Raw genomic sequence first — 18,528 nt, forward strand, 5'->3', positions numbered from 1 at the left:
TCTCCACCCAACCTTCTTCCAGCGCCTGTTGGGACCTTTTCAATTTTTTTTTTTTGTTTACATTTATATCCCGCCCTTCTCCGAAGACTCAGGGCGGCTTACAGTGTATAAGGCAATAGTCTCATTCTATTTGTATATATATTTTTTTACAAAGTCAACTTATTGCCCCCCCAACAATCTGGGTCCTCATTTTACCTACCTTATAAAGGATGGAAGGCTGAGTCAACCTTGGGCCGGGCTCGAACCTGCAGTAATTGCAGGCTGCTGTGTTCTAATAACAGGCTTCTTAACAGCCTGAGCTATCACGGCCCCTTTGGGATGGGACGGATGCCCACATACCTCGGATTTGAATCTATTCCTCCAGACGGGGGTCGAAATATAGGTAGTCCTTGATTTACAACCATTTGTTTAGTGTCCGATTGAAGTTACAAACAGCAGTGAAAAAAGCAATTTCGAGCAGGGGTCTCCAACCTTGGTCCCTTTAAGACTTGTGGACTTCAACTCCCAGAGTCCCTCAGCCAGCTTTGCTGGCTGAGGGACTCTGGGAGTTGAAGTCCAATCTTAAAGGACCAAGGTTGAGACCCCTGGTTTAGATCAGAGGTCTCCGACCTTTTAAGACTTGTGGACTTCAACTCCCAGAATACCTTGGCTAAGGAATTCTGGGAGTTGAAGTCCACAGGACTTAAAGTTGTCAAGGTTGAAGACACCCCCCCACCATTTAGAGAAAGATTTTTTTTTAAGAAAAAAAGAACAGTAAACGAATGAGTTAATAATAATAATAATAATAATAATAATAATAATAATAATAATAATAATAATAATAATAATAATAATAATAATAATAATAATAATAATAATAATAATAATAATAATAAGGGATTGAAACATCTAATAAATGAATAAATTTGGAAGAAATCTAGATAAAGTGAGCCGGAATGGGATGCGAGTGCAGAGAGCTGAAATTTTAGGGAAAAAAATTAAAAATACTAGAAAAGTAAAGAACTAAATGATTTTTTAAAAAAAGGATTAAAACTACCTGAGGTCTCCTCCACCTCGCTCTGTTCCTGCAGCTAAGCAGGTACAAAACTTACCATAGGCAGTCCTCAACTTATGAGTGCAACTGAGCCCAAAATATTTGTTGCTAAGCAGGAAATATAGGTAGTCCTTGATTTACAACCATTTGTTTAGTGTCCGATTGAAGTTACAACAGCAGTGAAAAAAGCAATTTCGAGCAGGGTCCCTTTAAGACTTGTGGACTTCAACTCCCAGACTTAACTTTGTTAAGTGAGCTGAGCCCCATTTTATGACCTTTCTTGCCACGGTCATTAAGTGAGTCACTGCCGTTGTTAAGTGAGTAACATGGTTGTTAAGTGAATCTGGCTTCCCCATTGATTTTACTTGTCAGAAGGTCGCAAAATGGGATCACGTGACCCACCCCCGGGATACGACAACCGTCATTAAGTACTTGCCAGTTGCCAAATTTGTCTGAATTTGTCCGATGTGACCATGGGGATGCTGTGACGGTCGTAAGTGTGAAAACTGGTCGTAAGTCACCTTTTTTTTCCAGGGCTGTTGCAACTTTGAACCGTCACTAATCAAATGGTTGGAAATCGAAGACAACTTACAGTCCTCAAGCTCTTCATTAATTCAGCCCCACAGACGTCCAGAGGGGCGTGTTCGGCATCTGTACAAGTAGTCTTCGATTTACGACAGTTTGTTTAGCGACCGTTCAAAGTTACAACGGTACTGAAACGTGATTTAGGATGGTTTTTCACAGTTACAACCTTTGCAGCATCCCCATGGTCACGTGATCAAAATTGAATCAAAATTCAGACACTTGGCAACTGACTCATATTTAGGACGGCCACAGTGTCCCAGGGTCATGTGATCACCTTTTGCGGCCATTATTCCCCATGCTGGCTGGAGGATTCTGGGAGTTGAAGTCCTCCCATCTTAAAGCCTGCAGGCTGGGGGATTCTGGGAGTCGAAGTCCTCCCATCTTAAAGCCTGCAGGCTGGGGGATTCTGGGAGTCGAAGTCCACCCGTCTTAAAGCCTGCAGGCTGGGGGATTCTGGGAGTCGAAGTCCACCCATCTTAAAGCCTGCAGGCTGGGGGATTCTGGGAGTTGAAGTCCTCCCATCTTAAAGCCTGCAGGCTGGGGGATTCTGGGAGTTGAAGTCCTCCCATCTTAAAGCCTGCAGGCTGGGGGATTCTGGGAGTCGAAGTCCACCCGTCTTAAAGCCTGCAGGCTGGGGGATTCTGGGAGTCGAAGTCCACCCATCTTAAAGCCTGCAGGCTGGGGGATTCTGGGAGTTGAAGTCCTCCCATCTTAAAGCCTGCAGGCTGGGGGATTCTGGGAGTCGAAGTCCACCCGTCTTAAAGCCTGCAGGCTGGGGGATTCTGGGAGTTGAAGTCCACCCATCTTAAAGCATGCTGACTGGGGGATTCTGGGAGTTGAAGTCCTCCCATCTTAAAGCCTGCTGGCAGGGGGATTCTGGGAGTCGAAGTCCACCCATCTTAAAGCATGCTGGCTGGGGGATTCTGGGAGTTGAAGTCCACCCATCTTAAAGCCTGCAGGCTGGGGGATTCTGGGAGTTGAAGTCCACCCATCTTAAAGCCTGCAGGCTGGGGGATTCTGGGAGTCGAAGTCCACCCATCTTAAAGCCTGCTGGCTGGGGGATTCTGGGAGTTGAAGTCCACCCATCTTAAAGCATGCTGACTGGGGGATTCTGGGAGTTGAAGTCCTCCCATCTTAAAGCCTGCAGGCTGGGGGATTCTGGGAGTCGAAGTCCACCCATCTTAAAGCCTGCTGGCTGGGGGATTCTGGGAGTTGAAGTCCACCCATCTTAAAGCATGCTGACTGGGGGATTCTGGGAGTTGAAGTCCTCCCATCTTAAAGCCTGCAGGCTGGGGGATTCTGGGAGTTGAAGTCCCCCCATCTTAAAGCCTGCTGGCAGGGGGATTCTGGGAGTCGAAGTCCACCCATCTTAAAGCATGCTGGCTGGGGGATTCTGGGAGTTGAAGTCCACCCATCTTAAAGCCTGCAGGCTGGGGGATTCTGGGAGTCGAAGTCCACCCATCTTAAAGCCTGCTGGCTGGGGGATTCTGGGAGTTGAAGTCCACCCGTCTTAAAGCCTGCTGGCTGGGGGATTCTGGGAGTTGAAGTCCACCCATCTTAAAGCCTGCAGGCTGGGGGATTCTGGGAGTCGAAGTCCACCCATCTTAAAGCCTGCTGGCTGGGGGATTCTGGGAGTTGAAGTCCTCCCATCTTAAAGCATGCTGACTGGGGGATTCTGGGAGTTGAAGTCCTCCCATCTTAAAGCCTGCAGGCTGGGGGATTCTGGGAGTTGAAGTCCCCCCATCTTAAAGCCTGCTGGCTGGGGGATTCTGGGAGTTGAAGTCCACCCATCTTAAAGCCTGCTGGCTGGGGGATTCTGGGAGTTGAAGTCCACCCATCTTAAAGCATGCTGGCTGGGGGATTCTGGGAGTCGAAGTCCACCCATCTTAAAGCATGCTGGCTGGGGGATTCTGGGAGTTGAAGTCCACCCATCTTAAAGCATGCTGGCTGGGGGATTCTGGGAGTTGAAGTCCACCCATCTTAAAGCATGCTGGCTGGGGAATTCTGGGAGTCAAGTCCACCCATCTTAAAGCCTGCTGGCTGGGGATTCTGGGAGTTGAAGTCCTCCCATCTTAAAGCATGCTGACTGGGGATTCTGGGAGTTGAAGTCCTCCATCTTAAAGCCTGCAGGCTGGGGATTCTGGGAGTTGAAGTCCACCCATCTTAAAGCCTGCTGGCTGGGGATTCTGGGAGTTGAAGTCCACCCATCTTAAAGCCTGCTGGCTGGGGATTCTGGGAGTTGAAGTCCACCCATCTTAAAGCATGCTGGCTGGGGATTCTGGGAGTGAAGTCCACCCGTCTTAAAGCATGAAGCTGGGGATTCTGGGAGTTGAAGTCCACCCATCTTAAAGCATGCTGGCTGGGGATTCTGGGAGTGAAGTCCACCCATCTTAAAGCATGCTGGCTGGGGATTCTGGGAGTTGAAGTCCACCCATCTTAAAGCATGCTGGCTGGGGATTCTGGGAGTTGAAGTCCACCCATCTTAAAGCATGCTGGCTGGGGATTCTGGGAGTCAAGTCCACCCGTCTTAAAGCATGAAGCTGGGGATTCTGGGAATTGAAGTCCACCCATCTTAAAGCCCTCTGGCTGGCGGATTCTGGGAGTTGAAGTCCACCCATCTTAAAGCATGCTGGCTGGGGGATTCTGGGAGTTGAAGTCCACCCATCTTAAAGCATGCTGGCTGGGGGATTCTGGGAGTCGAAGTCCACCCATCTTAAAGCATGCTGGCTGGGGGATTCTGGGAGTTGAAGTCCACCCATCTTAAAGCATGCTGGCTGGGGGATTCTGGGAGTTGAAGTCCACAAGTCGTAAAAACTGCCAAGTTTGGAGACCGCTGGGTTGAGCCCTCAAGCAATCGGAGCCAAGAGCAATTAATGGGGGTGGGGTGGATGCATGGTGGGAGGGGCAGGGAGGCAATTATAACTGTCCCCCCCCCCTTCCCAGAGGATTTTAGTGGGTGTACAAACAACCGAATATTGTTGTAATTAGAGATCAAGATTTCTAACTCAGCGGTCCCAGCGGTTGTCTCCACACCAAACATACAGAGTCCTCAGTTTACAACTCTTGTTTTAGTGACAGTTACAACGGCACTTTTTTTACACTTACGACCGTTGCGGCATCCCCGTAGGTCACCTGATCAAAATTCAAGGCCCTTGGCAACTGACTCGTATTTATGACGGTCGGGGTCACGCGATCCCCTTCTGCAACCTTCTTCTGATAAGCGAAGTCAATGGGAAAGCCAGATTCACTTAACGGCCGTGTTCCTAACTTAAGCAACAGCAAGGATTCACTTAACAACAGTGGCAGGAAAGGTCGTAGATGGGGGCAAAAGTCACTTAACATCTGTCTCGCTTAGCAACCGAAATGTTGGGGCTCCATTGTGGTTGTAAGTAGAGCACTACCTGTATTATTGAGCCCCAAATTTTTGTTGCCAAGCGAGACATTGATTAAGTGAGCTGTGCCCCATTTTATGACCTTTCTTGCCACAGTCATTAAGTGAGTCACTACTGTTGTTAAGTGAGTGACATGGTTGTTAAGTGAATCTGGCTTCTGCCTTGACTTTGTTTATCAGATGGTCGCAAAAGGGGATCATCTGACTCCGGTGCTCTGCAACCGTCGTAAATACGAGTCAGTTGCCAAGCGTCCTGAATTTGGACCCCGTGGCCCCAGGGCGGCCCTGGGCAACTATGGCCCCTTTATGACCTATGGACTTCAACTCCCAGAATTCCTGAGCCAGCATGCTGGCTCAGGAATTCTGGGAGTTGAAGTCCATAGGTCATAAAGGGGCCATAGTTGCCCAGCCCTGCCCCAGGGGATGCTGCAATGGTTGTTAAGTGTGCAAACCGATCATAAAGTCACTTTTTTTCCAGTGCCGTTGTCACTTCAAAATGGTCACTAAACAAACCGTTGTAAATCGAGAACTACCTGTCATGCTTAAAACTTAAAAATCCCAAGGAATAAAATCCTGCAAAGGTGAGGAGGTTCAACAAACACCCCACACCCCCTCCAAGGAAAGTTGTACCAACCCTCCTAAACACTTTTCGGGATGGACAACAGGGAGGGCAAAGGACGTTAAGTAGGAGCAGCTGAGGCTGTTTGCGAAACTTGGCTACCTTGGCACATTGGCTGGCTTCAGACAACTCACCAAACCTGGTTGATTACAAGCCAACAACCACGTTGACATGCCTTGCAGGGCCTCCAAATGCTCTGTTTCTCCCTTCGCCCTACTCAGGATCAAGCTGCTCCAACAGTCATGGTGCATAGGGTCTCCTGCCTGGGGGGGCGGGTTTGTGTTTTGGACTAGATCAGGGGTCTCCAACCTTGGCAACTTTAAGCCTGGAGGACTTCTAGTCCCAGAATTCCCCACCCAGCTTTGCTTTGCTGGCTTCAACTGTGGGAGTTGAAGCCCTCCAGGCTTGCCAAGTTGCCAAGGTTGGAGAGCCTTGGACTAGATGACCTCCAGGGTCCCTTCCGACCTTGTTAACCTGTTATCCTAGCTTGGCCTGGGATGCGGGTCTCTGCGGGGGTCGCCTGAACGCAAAAGGAGAGAGATTGCAGGACCCTTCTTAGCTCGAAGGAGGAAAAGGGGAGCTATGGGGAGTGAGGGGAGGGCTGCGGATAGGGCCCTGAAGGGGGGTCTCGGGGAACGGAGAGCCCTGGGGAGGAAGAGATGGATGGTGACGCGGGGGCAGGGGAGCCTGCGAAACTTTGAGGGGCTCCCGGCACGAGAGAAGCACTTTCTCAGCCTGGAGATTTTTGGGGGGGCTGCGAGTGGGGAGGGGGGGCGGCGAAGACCGAGGCAAGGGATCCCGGGGGAAGCGAGGAGGACCGGGGAGGGTCTTCGAGCCCAGCGCGTCCCTCCGCGGTCATCCCGCCGCCGCCGCCGCCCCCTCCGTCCGTCCCCTGGAGTCCGCCCCTCCCCGGATGATGTCAGCCTGCTCGGCCCGGTGGCTGCAGCCCCCTCCTCCCTGGGGAGGCGGAGGGAGGCGGCATGGCCCGGCTCGGCCCGGCGGGAGGGGGCGGCGGCGGCGGCGGCCCGCTCCCCCTGCGGCTGGAAGCTGCGCCCGGGCCCGCGCCGCACTGGCTGGCGGTGCTGATGCTGCTGCTGCCGCCGGACGAAGAAGAGGAGGAGGAGGAGGAGGAGGAGGAGGAGGACGGCGGGCAGCGGCAGGGCGGCCAGGCCGGCCGTCGGAGGCAGCAGCAGCAACAGCGGAGGCGGCAGAGGAGGAGGCGGCGGCTGCGGGCGGCGGGCGCCCCGCCCGGCGGGCTGCTCCCCGGGGCCCCGCGGCGGCGGCTGCTGCTCCTGCTCCTGCCGGCCAATGGGGGGGGCGGAGGAGGAGGAGGAGGAGGAAGAAGCCCCGGACCGCGCTCCGACCTGCCCGCGGCTCCGGTAAAGTCCGCAGCCGGCGAGAAGAGGGCGGGTGGGAGGGAGGGAGGGGAGACCCCCCCCCAAGCCCCCTCCCCCTCCCGCGTGCTCTGGCAGACCCCCGCCCCAACTTTTCCTCTTGCCAGCCCCCTCCCCTCCCTGCCTCTCCCCAGCCCCCAGCCCCTCCCCATTCCTCCTCTCCCCAACCCTATTCCCCTACTCCCTCTCATCCCGGCTCGGACGCTCGCTCACCTCCGGCGGACCCGGGCTCTGCATCTCGGGCGCGCTCCGCTCCGGTGGTCCCCGTGGCCCCGGGGGGAGCCCTGCCTGCTTACCCGCCGCTGCCTCGCCTGCCGCTCGCTCGCCCGCCTCCTCCTCCTCCTCCTGCCCCCCGCCCTTCCCCACCCCTCCCCCTCCCTCCCTCCCCGGGGGCTCCTTGCTCTCTGATTCCTCCATCCTCTCCCCGCCGAGGCGTCCCCACCCAGCGCTCGCCTCCCGCCTGCTGCCTGCCCAGTCGCCGGGAAGCCAGCAAAACATCCCGGAGCCCGGATTGTCACCCCGACACCTCGTGGCGGCGGGAGCAGCGCCGGGCAGGTGGTGGCGCCAGGGCAGCCCCTTTCCTCTCGCCCCAGGGTGGGTTGGGGTCTCGGCCGGCGCTCAGCCTCTGCCCCCCACTGCCCCCAGCCTGTCGCGCGCCCCGGGGTCCTCCCGTCATCGTCGGAGAGCTGCCGGCCCCGGAAAGCCAAGAGACCCCAAACTTTCTTCCGAGCGCCCCCTCCTCTCCTCCCCAGCAAGCCCCTGCTCGGGGGCTGGGATTGTTTTGGTTGGAGGACGGCACACGCGCGCCCACCCGACACACACACACACACACACCAACACACACCCCTCTCGACGCAGAGGTAAAAGGCCGTTTTGATGTTCTCCATCCAGGAGAGCCTGGCCAGAGGGGGGCTGACCATGAAAGAAGAGCCTCTGACCGGAGGTGGATTCTCCGCGGTCAGGTCTTGGATGCAAACCACTGGTGTCTTGGATGCCCACACGGCTCTGCAAAGGTAGGACGCAAGAGACACCCCCGGGCCCCTTCTCCTTGTAACCCCAGCCGGTGACCCAGTTCCCTCTCCCTGCCTCAGTTTCCCCTCTGGTTTAGAGACCCGCCGAGCTTTTGATTGCATCCTCCTGCGGAAAGGTTGAGGGGCAGGGCAGGAGAGGGCACCCCCACCACCACGAGACCCACCGAAATGCCAAAGGGGCTGCCCGCCTGCTTCAGGGTTAGAACCCTGGTCTGGAAGTGGAAGAAGAAACCAGGAGTGTTGGTTTGCTAAGCAATGCTTGCTTGAGTGGGTGCAAAGGATGTGGGGGGGAGGATTGGGAGAGGATAGTTTTGAGGATCAGTCCTCGGGATGGGGGGGCATTTGGGCTAAGCAGGTGACCCTCCCTTGTTCAACCCCCTCGAAATACTCAAGTGAGCAAGTAGACCTTCCCCTTTGTTGGTGCTCCTCCAGGACCACCAGGTCCTCTCTGGAAGTCCCTGCAGGAGATGACAAGGCAGCCCCGTGGTTGTGCGAAGATGACTCCGAGGTGGCTGGTGTGATGTTTTCTTTCGGGTGTGATTTGGAAAATGTTCCTTGAAAGTAAAACAAGACTTCCGGATGGAAAAACCGAAAAGCGGCTAGAAAGAGTTCAGTCTGAGTTCTCCTTTGGTAACACCCATCCCTGCCGTTTTTTTTTTCAACTTTCCAGCTATATTATAAAGTTAGGTTTTTTTAAAAAAAAAATCAAAAAATTCTGTAGCTTTAATGATTTTTCTGGTTCTCAAAACAGCGAAAGGATCTCTCTCTCTCTCTCTCTCTCTCTCTCTCTCTCTCTCTCTATCTATCTATCTATCTATCTATCTATCTCTATCTCTCTATTCTTTGTTGTTGGACTCGTCCGCATCGCAAATCCACCTCCCTTTCGTCTTGCTCTTCCTGCTTGTCAATAAACAAGGGCTCTATGAATGATTTCTCCCAGGGCTTGATGAGTAGGAGAGTTCGCTCCTTTGGATTCGAATTGATTTGCTATCGATTGCAAATGTCCCCTGACCTTTGACATCCAATCTTGCTTGGCACGGATTTCAGCTTGGTTAAACAAAGGAAATCGGAATTAGGTTGCATAGCTAATGAACGGAGGGGGGGGGGAGGACCGATAGAAAGATGAGCGTCCCCTTCCCAACCCATCCCCCCCCTAAGATTCCCACAGATTTGGATCTTGGCATCTGCTAGTTAACAGAATATCAGCGTTGGAAGGGAACTTGGAGGTCTTCTAGACCAACCCCCTGCTCAAGCAGGACACCTTATATAATTCCAGACAAATGGCTGTCCAATCTCTTCCTAAAAACCTCCCAGTCTTGGGAAACTTCTGGAGACAAGTTGTTCCACTGATTAATTGTTCTAGGCCAGGATATTCCTCCTTAGTTCTAGGCTGCTTGTCCTGACTTCAGGTGTTTTGGAGAATAGGTCACACACACACCCCCGTCCCCGACCTTCTTCATGGCAGCCCATCAAATATTGGGCCATGTCATCATGATCCAGTATGTGGACAAATGCAATATAGTACAAGTGTAAGCAGAAGGACAGAGTTGGAAGGGACCTTTGGAGATCTTTTAGTCCAACCCCCTGCTCTGGCAGGAGACCCTGTACCACTTCAGACAAATGGTTGTCCAATCTCTTGAAAACCTCCAGTGATGAAGCTCCCACAGCTTCTGAAGGCAAGCCCTTCCACTGGTTATTTGTCCTCGCTGTCAGGAAATTTCTCATGAATTCCAGGTTGCTTCTCTCCTTGATCAGTTTCCATCCGTTGCTTCTTGTTCTGTCTTCAGGGGCTTTGGAGAATAGGTTGACACCCCCCCCCATCTTCTTTGGGGGAGCCTCTCAAATATTGCAACACTGCTATCATGTCTCCCAAGTCCACAGCTTCATCTATCTTGCTGCTGTTTGAGTTTGGGATACCAGGCCTGCATCCTCCTTGGGCCAAGGAATCCTGCCACGCAATTTGTACATTCACTTGCGCTTTCTCATCGTCGAACCGCTCTGTAATTGATCCAATTCTGTCAGCGCTCTCTTTCCCCCCTCCATCACCGCCACGCACAAATATTTCAAGTCTTTTGGCAGCCTTACCACTTAGACTTTAGTTAAACGTTCAGTACCGCTTTATAAGGCCTTGGTAAGACCACACCTGGAATGTTGCACCCAGTTTTGGTGGCCACGATATTAAAAAGATGTTGAGACACTAGAAAGAGTGCAGAGAAGAGCAACCAAGAGGATTAGGAGGCTAAAATATATGAAGAACGTTTGCAGGAATTGGGGACTTCTAAGTCTAGTGAAAAGTAGGACTAGGGGAGGCATGAAAACAGTCTCCCAATATTTGAGGGGCTGCCCCACAGAAGAGGCAATCCACCAATTCTCCAAAGCACCTGAAGGCAAGACAAGAAACAACCGATGGAAACTAACCAAGGAGAGAAGCAACCTGGAATTAAGGAGGAATTTCCTGACAGTGAGAACAATTAATCAGTGGAACGATTTGCCTCCAGAAGCTGTGGGAGCTCCATCACTGGAGGTTTTCAAGAAGAAATTGGACAGTCACTTGTCCAGAATGGGATAGTGTCTCCTGCTTGAGGAGGGGGCTGGACTAGAAGACCTCCAAGGTCCTTTCCAGCTCCGTTATTCTGTTACTCTGCAATCATATAAGTAGTCGGTAACGAGAAAAATCAGAGGCCATCACTATCATCCAGGATCGGGACTAGAGGGAGGTTGCAGAAGAAGGAGAAGGAGAAGGAGAAGAAAGAAGATATCCATTCAATCGTTTCGGACTCTTCTATGGACCAGCTCTCTCCGTATCTTCTGATCTTATGCTGCTTCTCTTGAACCAAGCCATACAGTTCCGACAGTCTCTGATCATCCATCACCCCAGCCAAGAGGCCGGGTGCGTTTGTACCTATCTATCCCACCGCTGGAGATTTAATCTGGTTCTCCTTTCGGTGTGCCACCGGTTTCTAGATTGCGGTTCAGGTCTCTGAGCCAGGGCAGGGCTAGGCTACTCCAGCTGAGTCCTGCAAAGGCATTACGTGTGTAGATCTGGCTTTGTGGGTGACAGTCGGCCAAGGAACGCTGCAAAAAAAAAAAATGCATTTAGCCATCGCTGAATCAGGCTGTAAGTGGGCAGCTTTGGCCCGATGACAGAAGCGAAGAGAGACTCCTGAAAGAATAGAGGAAGGGGCCCCACGGAGCTCAGGAAACCTCCGTCACAACAAATGGAGCGGAGTTTAGCCCTTCTTATCTGGTTTTGAAGAATACTGTTTTTTGGGAAAAGGCCCTAAGGTTGGGAAAGATGGGAGGCGAAAGGAGAAGGGGACGGCAGAGGCAGAGATGGTTTCTCTCGTGCTTCTCCGGAGTCGACAGGGTAGTGCCAATATTTCCCTTTCCCTGCTTTTTGCTCTGGAGCGAAGCTTTCCAACTGCTAAGTGAAATCTGACTTTCCAAGGAGTCACTCTGGAAAAAGGCAGTGCTGGGTCATTACGAGCATCCACATTTTTGAAATATTCCTCATTCTTGTTTGAACCATCTGGGCTGAATTCATTCAGAGAGAAGCGTTGCTCTCTTATTTGTTTTTCTTTTTTTAATGCCTGCCTACCTATCTTTCCCTCATCTGTCTGTCTGTCTGTCATCTTTCTCTCTCTCTCTCATCTATCTATCTATCTATCTATCTATCTATCTATCTATCTATCTATCTATCTATCTATCTATCTATCATCTCTTTCTCATCTCTTTCTATCATAATCTATCTATCGATCATCTCTCTCTCTCTCTCTCTCTCTCTCTCTCATCTCTCTCACTTTCTATCATAATCTATCTATTATTTCTTTTATCTATCTATCTATCTATCTATCTATCTATCGAACTCTCTCTCTCTCTCTCTCTCTCTCATCTCTCTCACTTTCTATCATAATCTATCTATTATTTCTATCTATCTATCTATCTATCTATCTATCTATCTATCTATCTATCTATCTATCTATCTATCGGTACAGATAGAGAGAGAGAGAGAGAGAGATATTAGATATAATATCTAATCTCTCTCTCTCTCTCTATCTGCTATCTTTCATCTATCTATCTATCTATCTATCTATCTATCTATCTATCTATCTATCTATCTATCTATCTATCTATCATCTCTCTCTCTCTATCATCTCTGTATGTCTGTCTATCTATATCTATCTATCTATCTATCTATCTATCTATCTATCTATCTATCTATCTATCTATCTATCTATTTATCTATTTATTTACCCCTCTCTCTACTTATCTACCCCCCCTCTCGTGTGTATCTATCATCTCTCAACATCTTGTGCAAAGGAGAAGGAAAATCACTTCTTTCTCCATAAATTATATTCTTGCTTTTCTCTTTCATGGAACCTGAGTGAGCCACTTTTTAAAAAATTCCTCATCATAATCTTTTCTAGATTTATCTAAGTGAACCAGAAAACGTCCAACTTTCATTCCATCCTTCTTTTTGGTTCAGACTTGTATCATCTAACTGCTTATTTTCTTTCCTTCTATCCATCTCTCTTTCAATTTTGAGGTCTGTTTTTTTTCTCTCCACTCCAGTGTGGTGAAAAACAGGTAGATGGATGCTTGGGTTGCAGAGTTCATCATGTTCCCCAGCAAAGCCTAGCTAAATTTGCAGATTGAGAGATATCACTGAACTTTCTCTGAAAGCCAGATTGGTTGTCGTCGTTGTTCAGTCACTATGTTGTGTCCGACACTTCGCGACACCATAGAGCAGAGCACGCCAGGCCCCCTTGACCTCCACTGTCTCCCAGAGTTTGCCCAAATTCATGTTCGGTGTCTCCACGACACTATCAGAATAACAGAATAGAATTTCAGAATAACAGAGTTGGAAGGGACCTTGGAGGTCTTCTAGTCCAACCCCCTGCTCAAGCAGGAAACCCTACCCCATTTCAGAGAAATGGCAGAGACATCTCTTCTTAAAAGCTTCCAGTGTTGGAGCCTTCAGAATTTCTCGAGGCCATTTGTTCCACTGAAGCAGTTCTACTTTCTCCCTCTTGCTCGTCACCTTGTCCCATGGATGGACCGATAATGTCCTTGCCTTTTTCTCTTGTTTTCCACAGGTTGAAAGAAGCTTCAGGTCGGTTTTGTTTTTTGTTTTGTTATTTTTAAACTTTTTGTCGCAAGCTTTAGTTCATTTTTGAGCCTTAGCTTTCCTAATTTCATCTTTGCAGGCTCAGGCTGTTTGCTCCTCTCCTGCCTTTAGTTATGTGCCCCTCTTTCCACTTTTTCTACTTGGCCTCTTAGTTTTTCCATTTATCAGAGGGTTCTTTGTGCGGCCATGCTGGTTTCCGCTATCTAACCATCTCATCCTCTGCCGTTTTCCCGACTTCAGGGTCTTTTCCGATAAAAGTCTTCTTCAAAGCCAGATTTTAAAAAAGGCTGAACTTTATTCCAGGGGTCTCCAACCTTGGCAACTTTAAGCCTGGAGGACTTCAACTCCCAGAATTCCCCAGCCAGCTTTGCTGGCTGGGGGATTCTAGGAGTTGAAGTCCTCCAGGCTTAAAGTTGCCAAGGTTGGAGACCCCTGCTCTATTTCATTTATTTTGACAAAGCTGGGTGTTTTATTTTATATACAATTGGCCTTTCTGTGCACCCGACCAGCAAACCAGCTTGCAACAGCCAGAAGAGACTCAAAACAGCCTTCCTACAGTTGCAATCCAGAAAAAAGATTCCTAATGAACGCTTGGACATCTCTGTCCTGGTGAGCTGGATACCTTCCTGTGCTTTTAATGTTTAACATCTGAATTCCAATTCAGGAGAAATTTTAGCAGATCTGTCCTGGATGGGAGAAACTGGGAGCTGGTACATTCAGAGTTAATATTTGTTTCCCTTCAAGCTGTGCCTTGCCTTCGTTCCCCTTGCTCCGTCCGTAACCGGCAGCAGCACTAAGCCGAGCTGATAAATAGAAATAAATAATCATTTAATCAGCCACCAACACTCAGATCCAAGCCCTACAGAGGCATTCGATGGCGCAGTGTTGCATGCATTTGAATAAAGTGGTTTCGCCTGTGTCAGGAAGATTTGGGCGGTCGAAATCCACCAGCGTAAGGGCTGGAATTGCATGGAATTTATTATTATTTTTTTAAATTCAGTGGCCAGATGGGTGAATCCATCTGAGTGTAGAATCCCTTTGAGTTTCACGCTGAATTGTCAGCCACAATCGCTCAGGCTGTCCCAGGCAAAATTCTTGCTGCTAGAGAAGGACTCCGATATTTGTTAAGCAAAAACGGTCATTTACGGCGTGAAAATATGGGAAAAAAGGCTCGAACCGTGCAAAATGTGGGTGGTCCTGAATACAGGTAGTCCTCGACTTAACGACCACAATTGGGCCCAAAGTTTGTCACCAAGTGAGACCTTTACTAAACGATTTTTTTTGCCCCATTGTACGATCTTTCTTCCACCATCTTTTTTCCGCTGTCTGGGGAATTTAGGGAGTTGAAATCCACCTATCTTAAAATTCCTGAGGTTGAGAAACACGGTTTTGTGGCTGTAGTCCTCAATTTACGACCACCATTGAGCCAGGGATTTATGTTGCTAAGTGAGACCTTTGCTCAGCGAGCTTTGCTCCAGTTGATGACCTTTCTTCCCACGGTTGTTAAGCGAATCGCTGCCATTGTTAAGTTAGTCACGTGGTTGTTAAGTGAATCCGGCTTCCCCATGGACTTTGCTTGGCAGAAGGTCGCAAAAGGAGAATCACCTGACACACACACACACACCTGGGAATACTGTGACCGTCATAAATATGAGTCAGTTGCCAAGCTTCTGATATTTGATCACGTGACCATGGGGACGCCGCAACGGTCGTAAGTGTGAAAAATGGTCCTAAGTCACTTTTTTCAGTGCCGTCGCCATTTCGTCACTAAACAAACTGTTGTAAGTCGAGATTCAAGACCGGTAGCCTTGAATCTCCGTAACCTGGCTGCTTAAGAAAAGCAAAAGAGCCTCTCCTGAAGGAGGTGAAGAAGGAAAACCTCTTGAAAACAAGAAGATGGAAAGCGGAATATCGAAAGGAAACAATTGAACATCGAGTTTCCTGCTGGAGAAAGAATCTTCGCAGAATTTGCACGCAGCCCCCAGCTTGCTTTGGCTGATGGTGGTTGGGTGAAATTGCAAACTCGCTGACCTCGACGAAGCCTGGTGGATTACTCTGTGTGTGCATGTATGTACGTGTGGTGTCAGATCAACCAATCAGAATAGAGCTGGAAGGGACCTTGGAGGTCCTCTAGTCCAACCCCCTACTCAACCAAGAGACTCTATATGACAACTGTCTGTCCGGTCTCTTCTTCCAGCCGGACTTCTGGCTGGTGATCCTCATCTCCAGCTGCATGTTGACCTCCCTGCAGGTACAGCTCGGCATCCCCAAATCAATGAGAATAGAGCTGGAGGGGACCTTGGAGGTCTTCTAGTCCAACCCCTGACTCAAGCTGGAGACCCTCTCCCATTTCAGAGAAGTTCCTGTCCAATCTCTTCTTAAAAACCTCCAGTGATGGAGCACCCACAACTTCTGGTGGCAAGGAGTTCCACTGGCTAATTGTTCTCACTGTTAGGAAGTTTCTCCTTAGTTCCAGGTTGCTTCTCTCCTTGATTAGTTTCCATCCGTTGCTTCTTGTTCTGCCCTCAGGTGCTTTGGAGACTAGCTTGACTCCCTCTTCTTTGGGGCAGCCCCTCCAATATTGGAAGATTGCGATCATGTCGCTCCTAGTCCTTCCGATCTGGTGATAGCACAGAGTTTAGGAGTTAATAGCGACAAACCTTTGATTCATGACGTTGGAGTCTTAAAACTTAGAATATAGAATAATAATAGGGTTGGAAGGGACCTCGGAGATCAATGGGAAAGCCAGATTCCTTAACAATCTTGGCACCAACTCAACAACTGCAGTTACTCAATCAATCGATCAACCAATCAGAATGGAGCTGAAAGGGACCTTGAAGGTCTTCTAGTCCAGCCGCCCTGCACTAACAGGAGACCCTCTACTATTCTGCACAAATGGCTGTCCGGTTTCTTCTTAAAAGCTTCTAGTGATGGAGCACCCACAACTTCTGGTGGCAAGCTGTTCCGCCGGTTAGTTGACCTGACTGTTAGGAAGTTTCCCTTTAATTCCAGGTTGCTTCTCTCCTTGATTAGTTTCCATCCGTTGTTTCTCGTCTTGCTTTCTGGTGCTTTGGAGAAGAGGTTGACGCCCCCACCCACCCGTCTTCTTTGGGGCAGCCCCTCAAATACTGCTATCATGTCACCCCTGGTCCTTCTTTTCCCTGGAGCAACCAGCCATATTGACTGAGTTCCTGCAATCCTCCTTCGTTCGTTTTATGACGCTTCCCGGCGGTGGGTCCAATGCAGGGCCCGAGGTGCCTTTCCTGTAACAGCCCAGAGGCTGGTCTGCTTTGCTAGGAAATGCTCTGATTCCTTTGAATTATTAATGGGAAGCCTCTCCAGCATCGGGGACTGGTGGAGCCCCCCCTCCCCACTCCCCATTCTGCAGGCTGCCCCTCCTCCCTCATTCCTGGGGCCTTTGGGGAGCTGGAGATAGAATTAAATGCAGGTGCAGGAAAGGTTTCTTTCCTTACAGTTTCTCCCCCTTTTAACCCTTTCCATTCTCCATCTGCGAGCACACACACACACCCACGCTCCCCACTGCCGGAGGGGCTAGGCTCAGGGTGTGTTTTGTGTGTGTGTGTCAGGTGCTCACCTTCCCTCCCCACCCCCGCTTGAAGTCGGTATCCCGAACATTTGGAAAAGGCGGCGGGCAGGCAAGTTGGGAAAGAATGGTGGGATTGTGTGATGGAAAGGGCCCTCCCGAGGTCATCTAGTCTGGCCCCCTTGGATGTAGAAAGTCAGTTCTAAGTCATTGCGAAGAGAGGGCTGCCAGGTTGGAAAGCAGAGTTGGGGGCCTCAAGTGACAGATCAGATGCTCTTTGGAGCGGCTCCAAAGATTCACACACAAACACACAAACACACACAAAACAATAAAAACACCCAAAATAAATACACACAGCAGTAGAGATACAGGAAGTCCTTGACTCACAACAGTTCATTTAGTGGCCAAAGTTACAACCGCACTGGAAAAAGGAGCTTATGACCATTTTCCCACCCTTACGACCGTTGCAGTCACGTGATCAAAATTCAGAGGCCTGGCAAGTGACTCCCATTTATGACGGTCGCAGTGCCCTGGGGTCACGTGATCCCCCTTTTGTGACCTTCTGATAAGCAGCGGGGAAGCCAGATTCATTTAACGACCGTGTTGCTAATTTAGCTGCTGTGATTCACTTAACGACAGTGGCCAGAAAGGTCGTAAAATGGGGCAAAACTCACTGAACCACCATCTCAATGGAAAATTCTGGGCTCGCCTGCGGTCGTAAGTCGAGGACTACCCGGGCTATGCACCCAGCAGCTTTCTGCACCGGTCGCTTAACTTTTTAGGCGATACACAAAGGATCGCTGGGTACCTACAGACACTTCTCAGGGATTCCAGAGGCGGCATTCATAGAAATGTGGTTTGCATTTAATTTCTGGAACAAACCGAAGCGAGATATCTGAGTGGGGTGCGGCGAAGAAGCAGAATGAGTGAGAGAGAGAGAGGAAATAAAACAGGAATGAAAAACTGGAATTAAGACCGTCTGCCTGCAACTCCCGAGGGATCAGCAGGTGACAGTAAGCGAGAAACCCAATCCCCATTGTCACATGAGGCTCACAGCTGAAGTGTTGTTGGGCTGTTAGCTTTAGGGCCGTGTCTGTTATCATCTTTTGGAAGTCAGTAGTAGCAGAAAGCTAAGAGAGAGAGAGAGAGAGACAGACAGACAGACAGACAGACCAGCCCCTGCAACTGGTTTTGCAACGTATCAAGGAGAGAAGCAACCTAGAACTAGGGAGAAATTTCCTGACAGTGAGGACAATTAACCAGTGGAACAGCTTGCCACCAGAAGTTGTGGGCGCTCCATCACTGGAGGCTTTCAAGAAGAAATTGGACAACCACTTGTCTGCAATGGTATAGGGTCTTCTGCCTGAGCAGAGGGGTTGGACTAGAAGACCTCCAAGGTCCCTTCCAACCCTGTCATTCTGTTGTTTTGAAGACAGTAAGTGCACAGTGTGGGCCCCATTGGCCAAAGAAAGCTCAGGACTGAATGGGCTGGAAACATGCAGAAGAGGCCTTCCTCCTGCAGTGGGTAGACAATGGCTAAAATGAGGAGGAGGAAGGTATGATGTTCATTCTATTTATACATTTGCTTAATCAAAGGAAGAGACTACCTGAGCCTCCTTTGCAACTCCAGGAGACTTGCAATAAGTGTGTGTGTGTGTTTGTCTGTGTCAATAACAATTTTATCAAGGAAGGAAGGAAGGAAGGAAGGAAGGAAGGAAGGAAGGAAGGAAGGAAGGAAGGAAGGAAGGAAGGAAGGAAGGAAGGATATTTCTGCAAGTGGCTGGAATTAAATTGGAAGCACCA

The 18,528-nt window shown here is 49.9% G+C and overlaps 1 protein-coding gene across 3 annotated transcripts in view; it reads left to right on the plus strand.

The window, feature by feature from the left end:
- Positions 1 to 6,678: 6,678 nt before the first annotated feature.
- LOC131203064 (transcription factor COE3-like) overlaps positions 6,679 to 18,528 on the plus strand; it is a 93,479-nt gene continuing 81,629 nt past the window's right edge. Inside the window, exons 1-2 of one of the 3 annotated variants that reach the window (XM_058192947.1) lie at positions 6,679 to 7,007; positions 7,914 to 8,035. In XM_058192947.1, the coding sequence (XP_058048930.1) occupies positions 6,714 to 7,007; positions 7,914 to 8,035 (416 nt within the window). In that variant the 5' untranslated portion in view covers positions 6,679 to 6,713. Of the gene's footprint in view, positions 7,008 to 7,913; positions 8,036 to 8,640; positions 8,662 to 18,528 lie in introns of those variants that run through there. The other 2 variants (XM_058192946.1, XM_058192948.1) reach the window with 2 other exon arrangements.

The sequence above is a fragment of the Ahaetulla prasina genome, chromosome 8, assembly GCF_028640845.1.
Source record: "Ahaetulla prasina isolate Xishuangbanna chromosome 8, ASM2864084v1, whole genome shotgun sequence".
Lineage (NCBI taxonomy): Eukaryota > Metazoa > Chordata > Lepidosauria > Squamata > Colubridae > Ahaetulla > Ahaetulla prasina.